This window comes from Mus pahari, chromosome 11 (assembly GCF_900095145.1).
Source record: "Mus pahari chromosome 11, PAHARI_EIJ_v1.1, whole genome shotgun sequence".
In the NCBI taxonomy this organism is placed as follows: domain Eukaryota; kingdom Metazoa; phylum Chordata; class Mammalia; order Rodentia; family Muridae; genus Mus; species Mus pahari.
In genome coordinates this window covers 25,005,206-25,022,353 of record NC_034600.1, presented here as the reverse complement: position 1 = coordinate 25,022,353, position 17,148 = coordinate 25,005,206, and the positions used below count along the sequence as shown (strand labels likewise).

The window sequence follows — 17,148 nt, the reverse complement described above, 5'->3', positions numbered from 1 at the left end:
TCACTTTGTAGACCAGGCTGGCCTCGAACTCAGAAATCCACCTGCCTCTGCCTCCCGAGTGCTGGGATTAAAGGCGTGCACCATCACACCCGGCTCAAAAACTACTATTTTTACTATATTTGTGTAACATATGTGTTGAGATATAATTCACATAATATAAAACTGGCAAGTTCCAAACAACGTGGCCATGCTTCTATCACACAAGTCTTGCCTTTTCCTTGCCTTAAAGCGTACCAGCACCTTGGGTACATCCGTGACATTCAACTATCACTGCTCCAAGCTCCCGAACTTTCAACCATCACAAGGAGAGACCCCCATGTCCAAGGCTGACATAGTTTTAGAAAGATTTAATTTTATTTTGTCCCTCAAATCTGGAACAATCATGTCATAACGAAGGAGTAAGTTTACAAGTTAAATAAAATCTTCAAGGTTAAACAAAATTGGAAAGAACTAATGTTAACCTCTCTAAAAATAGGTCATCAAGCTTTTATTTTTATATAAAACATGAAAATCCAATGAGATATTATCTGAGACATATTCCATTCTATTTGTTTTATCAGACAAAACCTCCAGTTATTTTTAAGAATCACTTTCTGAAAGTCTCCTTAAATCCGTTAGTTGTGTTAATGTTCCAAACACTGCCCACATTCACAGCTGGAACTGAGGACAGCTGTTCTGAGAACACTAAGGAAAGATCAAGTAGGTGTTATGAAGTAGGGACCTTCAGTCCACATATAGCTGCAGGAGAAGGACACAGGAGGAGTATTCAGACTCATGCCACTCAGGCCCTGTCACAGTCTTTGGAGTAAAAAGTGGACTAATGGTAGGCTGTGTGCCAGCCCAGTTGGGCAAAGGTTGGTAAAAGATGTCATTAGCTACAGTACCGTTTTCTTATAATACTCTTACCATAATAAAATACAGAATATTAATGACCAGGAGATGCTGCTACTGAACTGAAGATGACTGTACACATCATATTATTGGGTGGTTTTAATTTCTAGTGTGCACTGAAGAAATGGAAATGGAGATTGTTGGCAAAGGAGACTTCCCGGGAAGCAGAATTCTCTTTTGTCTACCTGCAGAGGCCATCATATACAGATCATTCTCCCGCCAGCGCAGAGGTGGGAGGGGACAGCTTGAGGACAGAATCGTAAGGGCTGGAGGATATTTATACTGCCCTTACAGTCAGCTCACTGGACTAGTGAATGCCACGGTGACACTTGCTTACTCTGTTCATTCATTCATTTTTAAAAAAAGTATTGGCTATCTATTATGTTGCAGGCATAGTTGCTGCTGTTGGTGATAAACTGTGAATGAGACAGAGGTGCTAATAAGAAGTACCACTGGGTTTGACACTCCCTGCTGAGAATCTGGCGGACTCACGTAGGTAGGATGTAAGAGGGTCTGTCTGAGAAAGAGCTGAAGGTCAAATAGTGTGTCCTCATTCTCCAGGCCCAGAATCCAGAGCCCTAGAACAGGGCAGTGAAACAGAGAATGAAAGGGACGTGGACGGTGTCTCCTCTGCCTTACTGAGGCCAACATTCCAGACATTGGCCACTTCCTGTCTGAGACTGCTCCATCCGTCATCTCAGGGAGAAGAGGGGGTAGCCTGGCCTTTCTTGCCACTGCTTGAGAAAACAGCATAGACCATGGCATAGTGGGAGATCTAGCCACAGTCTTGACGGATCCCATGCAACTGTGAATAAACCTCCTTAGCAGATGCCACAGACCCACAACTCCCATTAGCATGGACACAGAATGACCAGTCCACCTCCGCTGGGCAGGGCTTAGGGCTATCCCAAAGCTCAGAATGGGTGGAGCAGAGGGGAAAGAGACCTCAGGCACAGGACAGTGAAGTCCAAAGGTATGACAGGAACAGAACCACGCAAGCTGGTTAGCAGAAGTCTGGACAGAATGAGCAATAGTGGGTGGGGGGATAAAAACACATTTAGTTACCGTGGAAACCAAAACCAAGGCACAGACATGCCTCCATGCTGGCTTACTGCAATGGGCTGGATGCTCCACAGGAAGATGAGTGAGTAGACTGGTCAGGGTCAGGGTCAGGGTCAGGGTCATGGATGTGGAAGAGCTCACAGACAGGGAGCCCTCACAGCCAACAGAACCACTAGCAATCATTTGCTCCCTGCCTTTGTTATAAGAAATGTGTCCTGCCAATAAAGCTGGTTATTAGAAGAGGGAGTTCTAATAGCTGACTTGTGAAGCAAAACGAGCCAGCTGTCCAGGGCTCCGGGACACAAGGATAACTTCCTATGTCAAGTTCCCAGCGTCTGCAGCTTAGGAGGCAGGCTGAACCCGGCCACCCTGGCCCCCAGACACTAACTGCACCCGACACCAGGATCCTTCCAGAGTTTACTGGCTTTTAAAATGTACTGTGGGTTGAAATTGGACTCCTTTGGAGGGTTATGTAGCATGAGGGCCAGGTGACAGGGTGGGGGATGATAAAGAAGAGAAGCCAGGAGAGTAGGGGCCTGAGGTCTAACCTGCCCAGAAATGGGCTTCAGCCCCCCTCCCCCAGAGCTCTACATCCAGGGGCTCCATACACCAGTGCCCTTGGGATCGCAGCGGGGGTCCAAGGGTGGGAAGTGAGAAGGTACAGAATGTTCATGGTAGTACTGCAGGCGGGAGAGAAGGCTCTGAACGATGTGGGGGTGCTCCTGGGACATGTCATGTCTTTCTTCAGGGTCCTGATCGATATCAAAGAGCCAGAGAGTCTTGGTTGGTGGGTCCACTGGAGGTATCTCGGAGAGGTTGGATAGAGATGGAGGCGGGAACCAGTAACCACAGCCTGGCAAAGAAATTAAACATTAGTGTGTGTGGAGAGGGTACCCTTGTTGGGTTCTAATCTCAGGAATCTGGGGACAAGGCTTCCTGGCTTTGTGGGTATGGTCGTACATCAAGAAACAAACAAAAACCATGTGCCTTCTGATGTTGAGTTCAGAATATGATTTCCATGCCATGATGATCCAGATCCTATAGCTTTACAACAAGGGACATTAAGAACTATGTGTGGGGTAGAAGCAGGGCGAGGGTCTTAGTTGTCACAATGGCTGGGGCAATGAGGGTACTCCTGCTGTCAAGCATCAGCACAGTAATCCTCTTGCAATGCATGGGGCGGTCCCAAACAATGAACTGTCATGATAGACACCAAGAACACTCATGAACTAAGCATCGCTAAACTGCATCAGAGCCTGTGTAAATATCCCATATTTACAAAACAGTGACGCTAAGGAAGGGGCAAGGGAAGCCGACCCTTCCCCGGCCAGAGAACCCGTGCAGAGCTACAGCTGGCTGGGTGTGCTGTATTCGACAGTCACACATGTCTAAAAATCCATATGTTTATGAAGCACCCAAGTCGGATTTTCTCCTCTTACCCAACTACAGATGACATCATCATCATCATCATCATCATCATCATCATCATCATCAACAACAACAACAAACATCAACTCAGATGGAGGGTCAGAATGGGCAGCTGAAGCCATTCCTCTACCCTGTAGCTTTGGAGATATATTACAAAAAAAAAAAAAAAAAAAAAAAAAGTGAGTCAGCTCTCATTTTGGTGAGCATTCTCTCACTGTTCTGTTTGGTGGGAAGTCTACTCAGGCAGACAACAGAAGTTGTGTAATATGGACCAGACAGAGGCTTAAAAGAAGGCCATGAAACCACAAGCAGATAGCTGCTTCCTTAAGATCTGCAGGGACTGTAAAAGATCTGAAGGACTAGTTGACAGTTCAGATGTCTAAGCAAACGGAGGGGTTGGCAGGGAGCCTTGAGGAGCTGGCTAGGCAAGGAGAAGGGCTTAGAACAGTGATAAGGACTTCCCTTTCTATGGACATGGTCCAGGGAATGAAGGCCCGGAGGACAGACTGGGGACACTGCCCTACCATGGTGGCCACAGGAAGGGAGCGAAGCAGTCTACCTGGGTGGCCCGTGAGGAGTTTCCAATTTTTGTATCTGATCCCAGCATGGATAGACGTGTTAAAGGCAGAATGTTCTAGCGGAAAAGAATCATTCTTTGCTGGAGTCATGTTCTTGCCAGGACCTGGGAAGAAATAGTTTGGAAGAATTAGATTGCTGTTATTGGCCTGTGTCATTGTAAATCAACATTTTATACCCTTCTTGTAGAACAGTAGCCTTTGTTCAACACCAGAGTACAAATGTGTGTCCTGCCACAGAAACGAATCTTTTATTAAATACAAACAGAAAGGGTAGTTACATTAGATGTCAGTCATAAACCACCACAAATATAAAGGAAATCCCAAGGAGATTAGAAGGCTAATCCATCCTTAAAATCACTGCCTCCCGCCAACATTCAGAGCCATGTGCACAGCAGTGTCTGTTACAGCAACTGAGCCGGGCAGTGGTTGTGTGCACGAGCACGAGTGTGTGGTGCGTGTGTGCGCACACGCGTGAGCGTGCAAGAACATGTGTGTTCTTCTTCTTCTTAATGTGTAACTGAAATACATTTTCTGTGAATGGTTGTACCTTTGCAGATAGTATATAAAATTATAAAGTGCACATTTTATAATCTATAAAGCTAGGAGAGGTTAAGCACAGTACAAAAAAACTACAGATACATTTCCTTTTAAACCATTTGTGAAATTTAAACATCGGTGAGCAAGGTTTGTAACTATTCCACAGAATAACTATGGGTCTAGGAACCGTTTGAGCATATAAAGTAGTGGTGGTTTGAAAAGGTATGGCCTCCATAGACTTAAGCATTTGAAGGCTTGCCACTATCAGGGGGTGCGGCCTTGTTGGAGAAAGTGCGTCACTGTGGGATGGCCTTTAATGCTCAAGCTTTCCCCAGAGTGGAATTAGGGGGCCTCTTCCAGGCTGCCCAGGAACACAGTCTCCTGCTGCTTTTGGATCAAGATGTAGAACTCTCAGCTCTTGCTACACCATGCCTACCTGCACACTGCCAAGCTTCCTACCACGATAATGGACTGAACCTCTGAACCTGTAAGCCAGCCCCAATGAAATGATGTCCTTTATACAGTCGCCTTGGTCGGGGCGTTTCTTCACAGCAAAGGAAAGCCTAACTAAGACACGTGGGTTATATTAATTTATCATTTGAAGGTCTTATAGCAGCTGATCAAGCTTCTGAGGGGGCAGTTATTACTATTCATCCTCCTCTCCAGATTAGAACCCATTCAGAGTGAGAGCCAGATAGACCGAGCTTAATTATCACCTCTGTACTGGTGAAACTGCCTCTAGAGAAGATGGCTTCGGGTCACAGTAGAGAGAGCTGTGCTGGTAGCTGGCCCTTGGTTTTCATTTGACTACAGTGACTGAACTGATGGGCAGTCTCAGGGCTCCCTTACAGCCCACGGTGAGACTCAGACTGCAAACATCTGGGACACATGCTGGCTCTCAACTTAGACCCAGGAAAGAGTCTCAGCTGGGCACACTCAGTCTGTCCTTTCTGGCTAACTTCTTCTCTCATCTGCAGAGATAGGTGAAGTCCTTTAGCTGAGGACCTTGTTGACCCGTGATGACAAGGGATGGGTGTACTCATGACCACAAGTACATATTTACATACCTATAAGCTTCAACTTTTGGACCTCACTGAACACTATTTAGTCTAAGTTCACATTTCTCCCTTAACCTTTCAAATATAGTCAAGGCAGTTATCCTGAGAATATTTCAGAAGGTCCCCTTGTTTTATTACAAGTAGGCAGGCTAGTAAGTGCGTGGTTATGCCTGGAAAAGTGCAGACTCAAAAGGCAATGGAACAAAACAGCTGGAGGTGGAGCTTGGCTGCAGAGCCCTTGCCTACCATGGTCAAGGCCCCAGCACCTGCCAGAGCACAGACCAGAACAAGGAAGTCCACACACCACCGAGGAGATGAACGGCAGGCAGGTGGGAGCTCAAGACCAGGCCAGTCAAAGGACAACAAAACTTGGTATGCCGTGCCATGCCCTACAGAGCTTCAGGGCTCCCTGGATTTGAAGCAGGGTTTGGCACAGGCTCTGCAGGCCATAGAAAAGGTGAAAGCCCTGTCCCGTGTCAGTCTTTCCAAGTCTGGGCACCGATCCAGTACACATCAGCGGTTTCAGTCTTAGTGGGCCCCCACAAGGAAAACCTGGCTAATTTCTCGATTCTTTGCTTGCAAATATTTTGGCTGTAACACAAACGGACGCTTCTAGTGATGGAGACAGGTGGAGATGTGCATCACAGGAAGGGGGTTCATGGCGCACAGGCTGTGATAAAACTGTGAAGCCTCTCGTCTCCCTCATGAATTTGTATAAAGGGCACATTTCAATATCAAACATTTTGGGTATTAAATAAAACAAGCATGATTTTGTGAACATAAACAGAAGGGAGGGAGTTGCTATCTCAGCACTACTTACATATATATATATATATATATATATATATATATATATATATATGTTTTTCTTAAAACAAACAGGAGCAGAAAATATCTAAGCAACAAGTCTAGACTAAATGATGAATGATACGATTATCTCAACTTTCTTTTTCCCTTTTTGAGTGACTGAACACAGAGAACATGTCAAAGGATACTAACTCCCTAGGACCGTCACCATGTGAACAGATGTTAATAGTTTGCCACATTTCCTTCAAAAACTGCTCTTACATTTTATTTATTTTATATACACTTTTTGTGTGTACGTGTATGTGTGTGCTTGTGTGCGTGCATATGTGTGCACAGGTGTGTGTGTGTGTGTCACTGTGGCATGTGGAGGTTAGAGAACAGCTTGAAAGAGTTATTTCTCTCCCTCCATCATGTGGAGCCAGGAGATTGAACTTGGGTTGTCTGGCTTGGCGGCAGGCACCCTTTACCCACAGAGCCACCCCCAGCACCACGTGGCTTTTTTAACAAAAGAAGCTGGACAACAAGATCAAGTTGAAGTCCCCTCTGTCCTCATTCAGTTGTCTGTTCCACATGCTGTTGCTCCTATAGCTTCTAGGGATCCTCAGCCATTTCAAAGTGCAGGCCCATGTGTGTGCGTGTTGAGGAATATGCACAGCACTGTGTCAGACCTTATACACTGGTGTTATTATACACATGCTATAACTATCATTCCCGCTCTAGAGTTCTGTAATTATATATGTGCACGTATTCCTCTTCACTGTTTAAATTCACTCTACAACATACCTCAGCATGTTAATCTGTTTCTCTGTGGATGTTCTCAGCCCACTTCATTTTGTGTGTGGTATTGATTGCCCCACATGAGTACTGCTGCGTACTTCTTACACAAGGGCTGGAGCTCCTCTGCGGTCTGTGTCTAGAACTGACCACTTGAAGGTCCATGCTTTTCCAACACAGCAAGTGGCTCTCCTATCAGAATATCCCCATTCCTCTGAGTCCTGTACCACCTAAAAATTCTTGAAAAAACTTCATCTTTGTGAAGAATTTATTCAACAAGAACTGTTTTTTTTTTTTTTTTCAGTGCTAAAGAAAGGAGTTCTTATCAACACACGTCTACAGCCCTGTAGAGAAAATAGTGCAGGTCACAGGTGCGCAGCTGGACAGACAGGCGGTTGAGCATCACCAGGGTGTCGGGACCCGTGGCTGCGCTTCCAGGTGCTCCCCCCTCTCTCCAAGGGACCTGTGACATCTCTGGACAGCAAAGATGCCCTCTGCCTGCTTTTGAACTCTATGTGAACAGAGAGTATGCAGTACGTTACTTTCACTTCTGGCTCCTTTTAATCCAAAAATGTTTAGTCTGATAAGTCATGCCCACAAAACTGTTAGCATTAAATCATGTGTAGCAACGGGAGTCAGCCGGGTTTGGCTGCTTCCTCCACTGCCAGCACTGGTGAAAAGCCAACACCTTTATCTTACGTTGGATTTTGAAACCCACGTGGGGGTGATTTCTGTCTATAAAGAAGGGTAGGAATCAAGAGTGTTCCTTTTTTTCTTCTTTCAGATATGGATTTTAGCTATTTAAACATCATTTAGTGCAAAGGGTGTCCTCTTTGCACTCATCTGTAGTGATACCCTTGCCAACTGCCCCTTGGGCTGAGTCTGTCCTTAAAGCTCCAGTATCCAGGGGGCGTCTCCATGATGTTGCCAATGGGCTGTGTCTGCACTGGGCTGTGCTTCAGGCACCAGCCACGTGTGGCTGTGGAGCGTATGAAATGTGGCTGGTACAGCCAAGGAACTGATTTTATAATTTTACTCTTTTGAGGCAGGGTCTCACTGTGTATACAACCCTGGCTAGCCTGGAGCTTGCTATGTAGACCAGGCTGGCCTTGAACTCAGAAATCTACCCAATTCTGATTCCCTTAGTGCTTGGATTAAAGGCATGTGTTACCATGCCTGGATATTTACTTATCACATGTTTTTTAACCTAACACATGTTCTACCACTGAGCTATATACTCAACTTTATATATTTGTTAAGTATTTTTCTCATTTTTTGATGCTATTAAAATGTTTTTCTAAATTTTTGTGTTTGTTTGATTCACATCTACTACATGAGGTACAAATGACTATGTGATCTCTTTTATTACAAACTGGTTGAAGCTGTTTTTATTAGTTCACACAGCTTTTATATTTTGATTCATGATTTTAAAAACTATATGTATCAATCATCTATCAATCAATCATCTATCTATCTATTTATCTATCTATTTATATACCTATATACCTACCTACGAACCATCTATCCAATTATTTAGTGTTGTGCACATGTGTGAGTGTGTATGTGTGTGAGTGTGTGTGTGAGCACGCACATTCGCATGCATGTCAGGAACTATCAGGACAATTTGAGAGCATTGGTTCTCTTAGGCCTTCCAACATGTAGGTCCTAGTGATCAAAGTCAGGTCACCCAGGATTGGGAACAAGAGGCTCAGCATTCTTAATATTCAACATCATGACACATTTACTTCCCTGACCTGAACAGGGTGCCTGTTCTCCCCTGTCTCATCTCACATTTCATTGCTTTGCCTAATTCTCCATATAATGCTGATGAAAACAGAAAGAACAGAATGTAGTCCTTGTAGCTCCCGGTCTATGATGATAATTGTAGGACTTCTAGAATAGATGTCTCATCAAGTCAAGTAAGATTCATACTGATAGTCTGAGTGCTCCTATCAATAAAGGAGTGTTGCATTTTGTCTAACAGCTTTTCTGGGCCTATTAGGTTATCTTTTTTGTGTCTTTGGTCTATTGACATGGCATCTTTCATTACTTGATTTTCAGATATTAAGCTGATCTTCACCCTACCTACTATATACTACAGTATATAATCTTTCTTTATATATTTCTGGATTCTGTGCTCTTGAGTCATAAGATAATGAATTATTAAAGTGGTGTTTTTATAAGTTGACATAGATGTACAGACGGTTGGGTTTTAAGACAGAGGCACAGATTTCTCAGCAAAAAATGTCAAAGGTTCATCTGTCAGACTGGACGGCAATGAGGATGTCGGAAGGCGCCACTGCAGCAGAGTCTCTCTGCCCTCACGCTGTGTAGGGGCCCTGCCTGGGTTCAGGTATCGGCTCCTCTCCTCAGTGATGCTGGTGCTAACTGCCCTTCCTGGCCTGAGCATCCTCAGCCGTGTAGTGTAGGTACTAGACTCTACTTTGCAGTATGACTGTGTGGCCCAAGTATGATGATACATTCAAAATGCGTGATAGGAAGTCCATTCTGTGGGAGGTAAACAATAAATGCTATTCTTTCTTGGGCAACCCTCTGAACTTCCTATAACTTAGTTTACTGTGGGTAGAATTCATTTAACTACAAGTGAGTTAAGATATATACAGTGCTTTGCACAACATTTGAATATTGCAAGACTGTTATCAACACTAAAGACACTAAAAGCAGCTGGTCCATGTTCTTACTATCTACTTGGAAACATAAGACACCATTTTAAGTGTTTTCGGTTTGTTAAACTACTTAACTCCTATAGTGGTTCTATAAGTTGGGCAGCAATACTTGGCGATTATTTTCAGTGAGTGCCAACATCCGTGTAGTACAGGTTTTTATGTACTAGTTGTTTTTTTTTTTAATCTTCTTTTACCAAGGTAGAAAAAAATAGCAAAAGAAGAACAACAGGCAAAGTGGTTATTATCCCCGGAAAACAAAGCAGAAGTGTCAAAGGTTTCCCCTTGATATGGGTGTGGAGAACACCTGTGCTTGCTCCATCCTGGTCCAGAAGCGGGAGAGAGTTGAAGAAAAATATTTATGGATAGAAACTACAGTTTGCCATTTTGAGGTTTAGTCTCTCCTGTGCTATTGTCTAGCCTGTTCCCACCCTCATGAGTCTCCTTGCTTTGAATTATTTCATAGTTTACAAAGAGAAGTTTAAAATCTCATTCTCTGACAGATCCATTTGCTTTATCATTTCCCCATCTTTGCTTTTTTTTTTCTCTCTCTTTTCTATTTTAGAGATAGAATCTTAGTAGTATCCTGGAATTTGCTGTGTAAACCAAGCCTCGAACTCACAGAGATCCCTCTGCCTCCTGAGTGCTGGATTCATCTTCCCTGCAAAGGGTGTGTGCTCATTTACTAACAGTGCAATGTTCTCCAAGATTATGTTTAGCAAACATTAGCTCTTTCAGAAATCTGGTTGTCCAAGTGTCTTCTCATTTGAAATTATGTCAGGTCTGTTTGCTTGCTGGGAGGAGGCCGGTTACTAGTTATACGGATCTTATATCTCCTTTTAAAAGTTATTCTTACTTTATGTACATGAGTGTTGTACCTGTGTGTATATATGAACATGTGGGCATCAGACCCCCTAGGCTTAGAGTTAGAGCCACCTATGAGCCATGTGGGTGCTGGGAACTGAATCCAGGTCCTCTGGAAGAACAGTCAGTGTTCTTAACCCTTAAGCTAGCTCTCCAGCCCTTTAAGTATCTCTTACAATTTATATTGAAGTTTAACTTATGTTAACCATTAGAGTGGTTGGTCATTTCTTCCTTTCAAAGTTTAAAGGACCCAAATCTTGGTGAATTTCAAGCACCCTCTTGTGCTGACTGGTGAGAGGCCTCCTGCTGGAAGATGGCATCTCCCACCAGACCTGACTGCCTGCAGCTGGAGTAGGCTGCAGCTGGACAGAGACTCCCTGCACATGTGGATCAAATCTTCAGGGTGCTCATGGTTCATGTCCCAGTCACTGTGGGCTTGGCTAAGGTTATGGTCTCATCTTACTGTGTGGCAGAGCCTTACACAGCCAGATGTGAGTATGAACACTGTTGTCTTGTTAAAAAAAAAAAAAAAGCATTACAAATCTAAATATAGAAGTTTTCCTCTTAAGAATAGTTTCTTAAATATTAAGCTGGCTGGAATAACCACCACCCCGCACCTTGCCCCGAGCTGATCCTTTGCTGGCCCACTCTGATGCTTTGCTGGGGTACTCTGGTTAACTTCTAACGATGGAGAAGGCCGAATGGCTTCTTCACTAGCTTCAAGGATGTGGAGATCTAGGAAGACTTTAGTGTATCAGACCCTACATCACCACCCTGTAGTTCTAAAAGCAAACCCGGACACCGGGGTATATATTAGAGGCCTTTACAACAACTGTTTTTTGTTACCATAATAAGTCATTGAACTATTCTGTCTCTGCTTGTAAAACAAGTAGAAAAAGATTGCCCAGCGAAGAGGATGAAAATGAGATGGAATCAGAGTCTATGGATGGTGGCCTCAGGCACCACTGAGTGTGAAGACCCAGTTTGTGTGGCTTTTGAATCACCATGCAGTTACCATTGGACAAGGAACATGGACAGCACCAATAAACTAAAAGAAATCATCTTCATCTCTGTTGAACCTATGACCTATGGTTGGCAACCATTAAAGTCAAGGTGTTTCCAGCTGTCTGGCCCTATACCAACTGTGTGGTCTGAACCAGTTGCCATGGGAACAGGGTGTTGTTAGAAAGTTTTACAGGAAGCTATAGCACATAACCCACATTTTATATCCGATATCAACAGATCAGGCCCCAAATAAAAACGGAGTGAAGCAGAGCAGTGGTTTTTCCTTCTTCCTGTAGACTGGTACCAGCTGGGGCCTGCAGTCACTCTGACACCCAACTCTGGCTCTCTGAGCCCAGCTAGCTCAGCCATAGACCATCATCTGGCCCAGTCTGGGCTGACTTAGGCTCCTGGCCCTCTTCCTGTTCCAGAGATCTGATGGTACCATCTTTATCAGCATCCACTGTACTGATGTTATATAGACACTGCTACTGCTGTAGGACAGTCCCACAGAGGACTTGGTGCTCAACCAGCCTGTCCCTTGGCTGTCCAGCTGCAGTAACTGTAACGTTCCTACATGTGCCTCCTTTGATTAACCAGCCCATTGTTTCCATCCTGCCTTCTGTGGGCACCTCGGGGATACTTCTCCATTCCTCAAATACAAATCTCTTTTTACTACATCTACACTCATCCTTGTTAGGAGTGACTGTCCTCAGAACCAAGCAATCACTGTCTTAGGGAGTTGTTCTTCACCCTCTTGCAAAACATCATCCCAATTGGGCTTGTTAACCATTTACGCATCCCCATGGAGAAATGTCTTCCTGATTGCTTAGGAATCAGACAGGAAAGGAAGAAAACAGAAAACAGCATAGAACTACATACAGCCACTGCCCCCTCAGAAACAGGGACTCATTTACTCAGTTGACGTGTGTGTGTGTGTGTGTGTGTGTGTGTGTGTGAGAGAGAGAGAGAGAGAGAGAGAGAGAGAGAGAGAGAGAGAGAGAGAGAGAGAGAATAAGTAAGTATCTACTGTATACACAGCCCTAAGAACTTCTGGAGCTAGTGCTGCTGCTGGCTACAGCCAGGCAGAGAAAGACAATTGTGTGCAAGCAACAACAGTGAGTGTTGCCAGGAGTGTGGGCAGCAGGGACTCTAGGAATACTGGAGCGGGAGTGTTGCTCAGTGCAGGTGGGAAGAGAAGGCGTCCACAAGGAAACAGTGGCTAGCACGAAGCTGGGGAGCCGCAGGCACTGCTAAGGCTTTTATTTTATGACTTTTTTTTTGTGGGCTGAGGTGTGGGGTAGGAATGGGATACGTGTGCTGAACTGTGGCAGACCCTGTCATATCCGTACACTCAGACATCAGAAACTGTCATTTTACAGTTTCCACTGAAACTTGAATGGCTTCATCAAGACTTTCTTGAGGTTGTTCGAAATGCCTCCACACGCGACTGGAATTCGTCTCACTGTGGGGGCTTGCTGCCCAGGCTCACTCCAAGTCCAGGGCACAGCTGTGGACTCTCCACTTGCTGTTGTTTCGAGTACTGGGTTTTTTCAAGTTTAGTCTCACAGACTGTCCCAGTGACACCAGGGACCACCTCAGGAGGACAACTCTAACTCTGTATAAAGTTGGAGGAAGAAGTTGAACAGACTCAAGGATCTTTGCATTTGCTTGAAGTTAAGTGAGAGGGCCAAGTGTTTAGTGAGACCACTTTGTTTTGGAGCTTGGGAGTCCCAATCTGTGAATGAAATTCAGACCTAGACACTTGTCCTCAATTAAAAGAACCATGTCAAAAGCAGGAACCAGAAAAAGATTCGTCTGATGTGGCCAGATTATGAAGAAGGACAAAGGTGAAGGGACAGCAACTCCTCAGGCCCTTCTTCAGAGTTCTGAAGTGAGATCAAGTTCAAATAGAGAGTGAAGAATACCCACATCTAAGCAAGGCGTGGTCCTGCCCATAGCTGACCTATCAGTATCTGGGTTTAATCGCATCCTGTAAGGTGGTTTGACAAGTTGTTTAAAGTGTGAGCCTGGCGGTGGTGGCGCACGCCTTTAATCCCAGCACTCGGGAGGCAGAGGCAGGCGGATTTCTGAGTTCGAGGCCAGCCTGGTCTACAAAGTGAGTTCCAGGACAGCTAGGGCTATACAGGGAAACCCTGTCTTGAAAAAAAAAAAAAAGTGTGAAATCCCTTTCTGGGAGACAAGTCCCCAGTCCCCTTCTGTCTGGTCCCCTTTCCTCCACCAGCATGAGATCTCCTAGGGAAATTCCCATTTCTTGGGGGTCTATTGTTTCTGCCCCTTTAGAATATCATCTCTGCCACACCAGTTACGACATAGACCATGCCAAGGGGTGAGAACTTGGTGTGCACAGGCCGTGGGTGCACACAGCCTGTCCAGGGTTACGCCTGAAGGCAGAAGACTGGACTAGAAGGAACAGCAGAAAGAGAACAGGAAAGGAGAGTATCTGTGCTGGGGAGACAAGAGGAGGGTACCCCGAAGCGGTGGGAAAGACTGCCGGACCCCCTGTGCAAGCACAGGGGGCTTAGCAACAGTTCTGCCTTTCCTTCCCTGCCCCTTCCTCGTGTCTTGTCAGTTTTCCCCTACAGGTGAGCACACAAGGCAAGAGTGAAGCTCAGGGCGTGGATCTCAAGCTCTGACTGTAAAAACACTTAGCAGGGGTGGCCTGGCTGCCATTAGACAGCCTGTTCCTTCCTAGACTTTCACCAGATTAGTGCAAGTTTTCTGTTACACCCACACTACTTATTGAGAATCCTGTCTGTCCTTGGCGAAATCCTTATAACTTGAAACAGGAGTGTCGGGAAAAATATGCCAGACATGAAGCTAATCAGGAAAAGGTGGGGAAGGATATTACAGATGCTATTTATTACCTACGGGGAAAAATCAAAATGCTCATTATTTTTATATACACACTTCATATGATGTGTTTCAAATGAGTCTAAGTCCATAATTTTCAGTTTACAAAGTCAGTTTCTCTGACACCTACTTACTCAGTCCTTAGTCGATATTTTAAAAGTCCTTGTGAAAAGACAACTCTGATGTGGCTTGCTCCACCTAGACAGAGCTCTGTTAATCACTGTTGGATTGCACGTAGTGACTACTCAGAAAGGAGCCTGTTTATGGGGAGCTTCAAGAGTCGGGGAGTGTCGAACACTAGCCAGGAGTATCAATTGAGCAATGTCAGGCACAAAACAGAAAGCAAGTATCCCTGGGGACCACACTGAAAAATGAAGCCATCACCAGTGGTACCCGAAGTAGGCTGCATGTTTACTTTGTACCAAATCTTGAAGGATTTATTTGATACATTCATTTATCTATAAAGCAGATAACCTATCTTGATCACTGTGGCTGCTACATACCAATCCTCAGAATAAAAGAAGCCAGAGTGTGACCAGAAATGAAAGGATGCTTTGGTTCAAACACCCCACATTGTAAAATACGCAATAAACTGTTGCCAAGGAGAGCCCAGAGGAGATATGACTTCCCTGGGAGGGCTCAGAGGCCAGGCTGGGCTCCAGATAAGATATATGTGACAGGTTATGAAAGCCCAAAGATCAGGCATGATGGCACAGGCCTGTAATCGCAGCTCCTTGGACTCTGAGGCCGGAGGATTGAGAGTTTAAGCCTAACGTGGGCTACATAGCAAGACCCTGTGGATGGGGGAAAGGCAAGCTGGGATCCTGGCAGAAAGACCATCTCTTTGTGCAAAGGTCTTGTCCCTTCAGAGTCTCCTTATCCATCTCCAAGTGAAAGATGCATACAAAGGGCTTCTTCTTCTTCTTCTTCTTCTTCTTCTTCTTCTTCTTCTTCTTCTTCTTCTTCTTCTTCTTCTTCTTCTTCTTCTTCTTCTCCTCCTCCTCCTCCTCCTCTCCTTCCTCCCTCCCCCTCCTCCCCCCCATGTGTGTGCAGGGCACACATGTACATACGGAAGCCTGAAATTGATATCAATTGTCTCCTTTCAATGTTCCATAGTGTTCTCTACTTTTCTCTCTCTGAACCTGGAGTGTACCTTTCTGCTCAGCTAGCAGTGACCAGCCACATTGTCCTAGGAGTCTGTCCCTAGTGCTAGTATGTAGGCAGTGGGCATGCCCAACCAGTTTTAACTGAAGATGGGGATCCTGGTCCTCACTCCATGGCAGGGCTTTATCCACTAAGTCATCTCCCCATGTGATAGTTTGAATATGCTTGGCCCAGGGAGTGGCACTATTTGGAAGTGTGGCCTTGTTAGAGGAAGTGTGTCACTGTGGTCATGGCCTTAAGACCCTCCTCCTAACCATGTGGGAGTCAGTCATCTCCCAAGGGCCTGCAGATGAAGACGTAGAACTCTCAGCTACTCCAGCACCATGCATACCTGGATGTGGCCATGCCTTGATGATAATGGACTGAACCACTGACCTGTAAGCCAGCCCTGATTAAATGTTGTCCTTATAAGAGTTGCCTTGGTCATGGTGTCTGTTCATAGCAATGAAACCCTAACTAAGACACTCGAGATTCCTCTTTTTCTTTTTCCACCTTCTCTGTTCATCTTTTAATGTTTTCATTCTCCAGATTGGAACTCAACATCCCACCTGGTATTTTAGACTTTATGATCTTACCACCTACTCACATTCCTCTCTCTGTGGAATTCTTCACGGCTCTAACCCCAGGACTGACCCGGGTACCACATGGCCAGAGTCTGGACCTCTTGCTTCACTCACTCACTGCCCCATCTATCCAACCCCGCATTCTCAGAAAAGGAATTTATCAATTACTTTAGTTTTGGCCTAGGCTATGAAGTAAGGTTCAGTTTCTTTAGCCTCCCCCCCCCCCGTAGTTTTTCAGGCTCCCTAACCTTTATTTTGTGCCCCCATGCCATAGGCCTTGTTAGCCTTGTAACCCAGGAGAAGTAGAAAAGTCAGAAAAATCCTTTGTATTGGACAGTGCATCAGGAGGCTCCCATGAGCATCCTCTCTCCTGTGTTCCAGACTCCTCATCCTGGAGCCTTAGGCCAACTTCTGCCTGCTGTAACTAAAGTGGAAGAATCATATAGGCTGGGCAGAGAAAGGGGCAAAGGGTGGGGTGCTGTAGAGAGCCAGAGCAGAAAGATGCAGAGGAAAGTGAACTGGGAAACTAGACTGATGGGAGAGTGGTCACAGAGAGGATCCGGGGAGGAGGCAGGAAAGGAGACTCGAGATTTAGCTGGCAGGACAGCAAGGAGAGAGTAATTATATTCGGCTTCTCTCTCTTTTAATTCTTAAAATTAAAAATGAGGGTTTTTTTCCCCCAAATAATATATCCCCTTTACATTTTCCGCTCCTTCTACCCCTCCAGTTCCCCACTACCCTTCCAGTTCCCCCTCTACTCCTCCAGCTCCCCATCTACTACTCCAGTTCCCCCCTCTATTCCTCCAGTTCCCCCTCTACTCCTATTCCCCCTCTACTCCAGTTCCCCCTCTACTCCCCCAGT

General features: G+C 45.2%; 1 protein-coding gene across 1 annotated transcript in view; it reads right to left on the bottom strand.

Annotated features, from left to right (window-relative positions):
• Positions 1 to 332: 332 nt before the first annotated feature.
• Arsb (arylsulfatase B) overlaps positions 333 to 17,148 on the bottom strand; it is a 170,975-nt gene continuing 154,159 nt past the window's right edge. The window contains exons 7-8 of the mRNA XM_021208442.2: positions 3,941 to 4,063; positions 333 to 2,806 (exon numbers count right to left, since the gene is read on the bottom strand). Coding sequence (XP_021064101.1) covers positions 2,541 to 2,806; positions 3,941 to 4,063 — 389 coding nt within the window. The 3' untranslated portion in view covers positions 333 to 2,540. The remainder of the gene's footprint in view (positions 2,807 to 3,940; positions 4,064 to 17,148) is intronic.